The 7,347-nt window shown below is 46.6% G+C and overlaps 1 protein-coding gene and 1 non-coding gene across 4 annotated transcripts; one reads left to right on the top strand and one right to left on the bottom strand.

Annotated features, from left to right (window-relative positions):
* Window positions 1–2,364: 2,364 nt before the first annotated feature.
* LOC123114218 (ATP-dependent zinc metalloprotease FTSH 4, mitochondrial) lies at window positions 2,365–6,639 on the bottom strand. 3 transcript variants are annotated; one of them, XM_044535603.1, is made up of 7 exons: window positions 6,436–6,639; window positions 5,242–5,356; window positions 4,803–4,997; window positions 4,410–4,562; window positions 3,987–4,279; window positions 3,418–3,894; window positions 2,365–3,335 (listed from the first exon to the last, which is right to left on the bottom strand). In XM_044535603.1, the coding sequence occupies exons 1-7, from the start codon at window positions 6,475–6,477 to the stop codon at window positions 2,574–2,576; spliced, it is 2,037 nt and encodes a 678-aa protein (XP_044391538.1). In that variant the 5' UTR covers window positions 6,478–6,639; the 3' UTR covers window positions 2,365–2,573. The 3 variants fall into 3 exon arrangements, with proteins under 3 accessions (XP_044391538.1, XP_044391537.1, XP_044391539.1); XM_044535602.1 differs by having other exon boundaries at window positions 3,987–4,282; window positions 6,436–6,638; XM_044535604.1 differs by lacking the exon at window positions 6,436–6,639 and adding an exon at window positions 5,705–6,010.
* A 401-nt stretch (window positions 6,640–7,040) lies between these two features.
* Window positions 7,041–7,114, top strand: TRNAV-AAC (transfer RNA valine (anticodon AAC)). The gene has a single exon. It is a non-coding gene; the product is annotated as a tRNA-Val (tRNA).
* Window positions 7,115–7,347: the final 233 nt, after the last annotated feature.

Below are 7,347 nucleotides of genomic sequence, written 5' to 3'. Positions count from 1 at the left end.
TTCTCCAGTGATGTGAAGTGTATATACCAATGCAGTACTATATTTTTGTTCTGATTTCTTAAGCGGTGAGTTCTTGATGTTTGCTATTTCTAGTACTCATGATGTATTTGGGGATTATTTCGTGGCTCGGGTGTCCACTGATCTAAACTATGTTGGAGACAAATGAACTTGCTGTGTCAATTCTTCAAGGTCTTCATCAACAACAGCAGTCACTGCTGCATGCTCACACTACAGTATGTATTCAGTCATAACTACTTTATAGTAGTTTGGATATACTTCCCTGAAATGTAGCGAACCATTGTTGGCTGTATAGCTCTTTAAGCGTAGTGTAACTTTGAAAGTGTGTCCACCTTGAACATTTCATTTGATTCTTGTTCTCATTGAATGCTATTATTTGTAATCTGCTTCCTCATACCAAAGTAATTGAATTAGACCAAATTTATAGGAAGCTATATCAACATCTGCACCACAGAATTAGTTTCATTAGATTCATTGTAAAAAATATATTCATAACAATAGTCCACTTGGCTGCTCATGATAATAAAGTATACCTATTAGGTCTATTCTCACATGTAGATAGGTGTATAACCATGGCAGTTTTACCAATACCTCATGAGTGACATCCAAATCATGTGAAATAAAAATGACGGTTCAGATGATAAAAGCTACTATTGTTGTTGTTGTAATCAACTTGCCATTTTGTAAGAGAAGCATTTTGTTTTACAGGTTTCTTTGGTGGTGAGAGCTGCAAAGGAAGTTTGAGCTGAGGTGACATTGATGATTAAGAGGGCCTGTACAATGTTGCGTATTTGTTGATGTAATCTGGTTATTGAGGGCATGTGAACTGATGTTGTATTTGTTCTTGGGCACATTTAAAAGGCCTTTACACTGTGAAATAGTTGAATAAAAATATATGGAATGGGCCAAATTATGGCCTCACAAATGGAAATTAATGTGTTGTGAATGCTTGATTAATTATGTGTAATGCGCTGCTGTAGCTGGTTGAATGAATATCGTGGGCTTTATTAAACAAATGCAGTAAACCATTAAACCATCGCACTAAAAAGTGGGCTAATGGGCATGGCTGGTCATAAATAATAGGGTAGGATGCCACGTCAGATCTACATGGGTGCCGCGTAGATGCCATGTGAGGTTCTTATATTGGTACAGTGTCATGTAAATCCATGACGGACAGTCCGTCACGGAGGACCGGGCCTGGGGCGGGCCTGGGACTGATCGGTGACGGCCAGGAATCGTCAGGATGGTGCAGTTGTCAAATTATGACGCGATATATATGACGGATTTTAAATCCGTCATGGACCTCCCTCCTTGACAGTTTTTCACTATTCCATGACGGACCGTATCCGTCATGGATTAACAATATTCTTGTAGTGTCACTAGCTCTGTATCAAAAGGATCCTGGCTCGGGTTAAAGTCCTCCCCTTTCCTCGCCTTCCCCTCGTCTCTGTACTTCACAAGCTTGTGGTGGGAGGAGATGTTGGTGAAGCTCTGTGGATGATCTAGGTCAGACTCCGTGAATGCCTTGGCCTTCTTGTACGGGGCCATATGGGCCATGCCATAGAGGTCGAACAGACTTGGCACAGGCTTCTTGTTGTACTGCGCCTGAGAGAGAGGAACAAAATATTAGTTAAGGGCTCAAGCTAGCATTAAGAATGATATTACTATGTAAATATGTCATTTTGGATCTAAGAAAGGTTATTATGTCATTTTCGAGGAAAATAAGCTAAGTTTAGGTCATTTTCGAGGTAAGCAAGATTATTTTGCCATTTTTTACCAAAATATGCTAATTATGCCGGCTTGTGGCGTGATTACCTTTCCTCCCGTATCCCATAAACTCCCATGTAAAAAACTTTTCTTGAAATATACCGTATTCAGGTGGGGAGCCTTTCCCCCTGGTGACAGTTTCAAAAAAAAAATCAAAGGGACAAGCTGAAGGAAGTTCTCAAACCGCTCAAGCATTGAAGATAGTTTTGTGGCAAATCAAACAAAATGCAGGTTAGTTCAGCAAGATCAGAAACCGGGAAGAAGATAAAAATGCAGGGGAACTCCATAGAGATCTGCATGGAGTTTTTCTGGTCATTCAAGCCAAGTGCTGATCCTAGAGATTTGTCTGTCAGATTACAATGGGTGGTTTGAACCATTTTAATTGTATCTTTCGCGCTCAGATGATACTGAACTGGTCTACCTTGGATCATCAAACTATTGCTAGTAATAAGTATTCTTAAACAAGAAATGCGTTCGGCTAATCAGGAAGCGATGCCACAAATACATGGTGATAATTGTGTTGTTGCCTGTTCTTCGACCAAGGGATGGATACTCAGCTCAGGACTCATGAGACTGTTCTGCATTGAAAAACAAATTCTGGTTTGATTGATTTGGGCAACACACTCTTCAGACTTGAGAAATACAATTCAGAAAATCCAGACCGCTCTTTACACTCTCTGTGCAAGCAACAGAAGTATCAGAAAACAAAACTTCTGCCTCTACACTGCTAGGCCAGGCGAAGAAGGTTTCAACAAGTCCCTACAGAAAGAAGGTTTTAACAAGTCTTGTTAAAACCATCTACCTGCCGAAACTATTTTCTTGATCTGGTCACCGGAGAGAGTTCCGTGCTGCAGGAGGGCGCTGGCGAGGACATGGAGCTCCCTGCTGTGTGCCGTGAGAATCGTTTTCGCGTTACTGTAGGCCTTGTCCAATAATGCCTTCACCTCCTCATCGACCAGGGCCGCCATTGACCCGCTCATGGTCGCCGCGCGCCCACCATCGTCGTAGGAAAGAAGGCCGACCCGCTTGCTCATGCCATACTTGGTGACCATGTCCATCGCCAGCTGAGTCGCCTGGCTGAGATCAGAGAAGGGGCCGGTGGTGACCCCGGTCTCTCCAACTAGGAGCTCCTCGGCCACCCGCCCGCCCATGAGGACATCCAGTCTCGCCAGCATCTGCTTCCTCGATACTTCGAGCTCGCCGTCTTCTCCCGGCAGTTGTGTCACCATGCCAAGAGAGTTTCCCCTTGGGACAATGGTGGCCTTGTGGACGGGGTCGGCGCCGTCTGTGAGGATAGCAACAAGGGCGTGCCCTCCCTCGTGGTACGCGGTCATCTTCCTCGAGCGATCAGACATCACCGCTGACTTGCGCTCGCTGCCCATGATGATCTTGTCCTTGGCGTACTCGAGGTGATCCATCCCAACAGCATTTGCCCCCTCCCTGGAAGCCTTGAGCGCCGCGTCGTTCACTAGGTTTGCGAGGTCTGCGCCTGAGAACCCAGGCGTCCCCCTCGCGATAGTCATCACATCCAAACCCTTGGCTCTCAACACCTGCACGGGAGAAATAATGGAGAAAAAGGTCAAAGCCTCGCATCAGACACGGAGAAAAGCAAGTACGCCTTGTATTACATACCTTTGACAAGTGCGCCTCGAGGATCTGCCGCCGACCCACAACATCTGGAAGCGGAACATGAACTTGACGGTCAAAACGCCCAGGCCTGACAAGGGCGTCATCTAGCGACTCAACGAGGTTGGTTGCTGCGACCACGATGATCCCTTCATTCTGCTTGAAGCCATCCATCTCAACAAGCAGCTGGTTCAGAGTCTGCTTTGACGATGATGGTTCTTCTGCAGTTCTGCGCCCACCAACGGCATCAAGTTCATCGATGAATATTATGCAAGGAGCTCGCTTCCTTGCCGCAGCGAAGAGCTCCCTTACCCTCTTTGCGCCAACACCCACATAAGTCTCCTCGAAAGCACTGCCACAGCACGCGAAGAAAGGGACGCCGGCTTCCCCAGCCACAGCCCTTGCCAACATGGTCTTCCCTGTGCCAGGTGGGCCCACAAGCAAAATACCCTTCGGAAGCTTGCCACCAAGGCGGTTGAAACGCTGCAAAGCATACAAAACTTACTAGGTTAACAACAGAATCGGTTATTGAATTAAAACACCTGCACACAGGTTGATGGCGATGCCGCACTCACATTTGGATGTCGTAGGTAGTGAACTATGTCCTCGAGCTCAGCTTTGGCTTCATCGACCCCCTTTACGTCACTGAGTTTCGTGCTCGAATCCCTAGGCACTTCTTTCAAACCTTCAAACTTGCCAACCTCCGCTTCCTCCAGTTTACCAATTGCATAGACTGCAAAGCCAGCAACCACGAGGCCTCCAGAGGTACGCAGAAGCTGCTTTTTTAGTAGGCCTTTCTCTACCATGTAATAGGGTGCACTAGCTGTACCAAGAACACGTCCTTCCTCCCTTGCTGCATTTGAAATTCCTGCTGCATAGAGAATAGAATCCATCAGTGCACACAAAAGTTGTCAAGCCAAATTGCATGTCATTCATCTGCAAAAGCCACATGCTACTCCTAATTAATTAGTAAACGTGACGAAAGAAAAGGCGGCTACCTTGACTTAGCCTTTTGATGTTCTGCATGACTCCTTCTGTATCACCCCTATAAAACTCTTTAGGAAGCGAAGCGGTGTCGGAGTGCATGCCCCGTGTCCTCTGACCAACGAAACTTGATCGGTACCGCTGTTGTAGATTTCTAAGTACACTGCCTGCATTGATCAAACACCAGGCAGAAACTTAATCCATGGCAACAGGCACCCAGTAAGGTGTAGAATATGGCAAGATCTAGATTCTACTAACAAGAGGTAAAAGAAAGCATCTCTCTAATTGAAAACAGGATATTCAGGCACAATTCAGTCATGCTACTACTAGTTGGCAGTTGCCACATAAGTATATCGATTAAAGCTGTACATTACAAGGTGGGGTGAGAGAAGCAAAACCATATATACCTGCACCAGTAGTTGTATTTGCAGCAGGTGTGTTGGAATGTAACGTCGGCTGCCTTCTGAAGTTTTGTATAACTCTTTCTGGATACCTCCTAGAAATGTTGCTACGAAGAGAAGCGGCCTGAGAGTGCACGCCCCGTATCCTCTGCCCAGCAGAGGTTGATCGGTACCTCTGTAGTAGGTTTCTAAGCACACTACCTGCATTAATTAAGCACCAGTCAGAAACTGACTTTCTCCATGGCGACAGCCGACAGGGTAACCAACTTGGCGTATAATAACGTAATAAGATCCCAAGTTTATACAGAAGAAGAAAAACAAACCATCTGTCTATTGTAGTAATATTGGGCACAATTAAGTGGGGCTTCTTTTAGTTGCCAGTTGCCACATAGGTATACTGACTAAAGCAGCAATTTATGCGGTGGAAACAGCCATATATATATACCTGCGCTGGTAGTTGTATTTGCAGCAGGTGTCCTCAGAGAAGGAACGGAGGCCGCTGACACAATCTCGCTGCAAATCGCATTCGCCGACCGATGCCTCGCAAGATGCCTTGCGGCCTGTGACACACACACATAGGCAGGCAAAGATTAAGTTGAGCAAAAGGGGATAAAGAAAATTGGCAACCAGTAAAGCAGCATCGATCTTTCAGCGTGTTTCTGGAATGCAGACACTGCCTCTTGCAGTTGCAGAATCAGCGTCATGCATACAAGAATTCCTGACAACCTCGACGAACTCTAGCCAACGATCGCAATGCATCCTCTACAATGGCGCAATTTTGTCTCTCCACAGTAAAGGATTCATGCCAACTCGTCCGTCTACCAAACTAGATCCGCCGGACCAAAATACGACAGGGGCGGAGACTGGATCCCTGAAATTTTCATGCAAGCGCACATGAACCTACTTACCCTCGCGCGCGCTCTTCCTCCTCCCCGCCCGAGGCGCCTTCCGCCAGAGGCTGGGGCCGGAGGAGCATCCCGCCGTCGTGGAAGCGCCCGTCGGCTGACGACGACGGGAAGCGGGGCGAGAACTGCGACTTTAAACCTACGGCGAGGGCTCCGAAGAAGCACCCGACGCGGTGGTGCGGAACGGGTTCGGGGGTGGGAACGGGCGCCGCGCCGACGACCGGCGGTGCCGCACCCGCCGTCGGCGCGAGTCGTGGATGTCGCCAACTTATTTTTTCCTTGAAACAAATTATTTTCCAGACCGGCCCGGAGCGCATTAGCTTTCCTTACACGGGCTTCGGGCCGTCCAAGCGGGCCATGACCCAAGACAAAAGAATTCGTGGAGAAAGAAGGCAGATCGAGCACAGTAGCCCACAACGATCAAACAAAATCAACTGTTTGGCTAAAAAATCAAATCAATTGTTATTTTTGCTGATTATGATTACAATTCTGTGTATTATATTTTTTTACAGTGATCATCATGGTAGTTGCTGTATTTGGTTGTTTTCCCTATATAAAAGTTGATCAAACTTTGCGTGCCATGGACGGTACAAAATTTGTGTGCCTTCTTTTCAAACATGGAGGTACAAGAAAAGATACGGGTTGCTGCTGTTGAGGGAAGAAAAATGCGAAAAAAACGTACATTGCTAAGAACACAAAGACAAGAAAAAGGAAAAGAAGGGGGAGACACAAACCTTGCAAGCAGCGGAGAAGGCGGCGCGCCATGCCATTGCCATGGAGGACGATGCGCGCGTTAACGTCGTTGGCTCGGACCCATGTTCTTTTCACCGTTGTTCAAATGAAGGAACGGTAGTAGAGGTGGAACACGATCGAAGCAGCTTCGTCGTGTATGCATGCTACTCCTTGTTTACCATTATATATATGTTTCTCTAGCGTAGACCATGCAAGACTAGAGACGAGGGCCATTGACTACGTGTTTGCGTATATATACATGGCAATTGCATGGGCAAGTTAATAGTGCTGCATGCTTGGACGGCAAGGTAGGCTAGCTCGAGCTAGCTAGCGAGTGCACGGTAAATTTGGACCTAGCTAGGTTGACGGTGCGTGCGTGGTAAGCCTTGGTGTGAATTAATTTAGACTTTGGCCATACGTTGTCTTGTGAACCAAGTAGATAGTATATACACGTCCGTCCGTCTATCGGTCTATGCATGCTTGGGAGAGGGTTCGATTTGTCTTCAAGAAAGAAACTCGATTAGCGCTCTCAGGCAGACGATCTGTGGCGACCCTCCTTAGTACAACGGTACTATTTCAGACGCTACCTCTCGTTCGCATCAGCAAAGGTTTCGTGGTGTAGTTGGTTATCACGTCAGTCTAACACACTGAAGGTCTCCGGTTCGAACCCGGGCGAAGCCATCTTTTTTTTTTGCAATTTAATTTTCCCGTTTACTAGTTCTAGTTCGTCCATGGCTCGTATACGTAGGTATGCTTCGACTCCGCTCTTCTGCTAACTTTTTTCCCTTTCAAAATGACTCCACCTGTAGGTGTGGATCTTATTGTTCATTAATTCGGTGCAGCTTTTTTCTTAAATGATTCGGTGCAGCTAAATCGCTAGCCACTACTCCCGTCCAAAAAACAAAAAAAACAAC

Source organism: Triticum aestivum, chromosome 5B (genome assembly GCF_018294505.1).
Source record: "Triticum aestivum cultivar Chinese Spring chromosome 5B, IWGSC CS RefSeq v2.1, whole genome shotgun sequence".
Taxonomy (NCBI): domain Eukaryota; kingdom Viridiplantae; phylum Streptophyta; class Magnoliopsida; order Poales; family Poaceae; genus Triticum; species Triticum aestivum.
The sequence above is the reverse complement of the archived record's forward strand: the minus strand, read 5'-3'. Positions and strand labels throughout refer to the sequence as shown.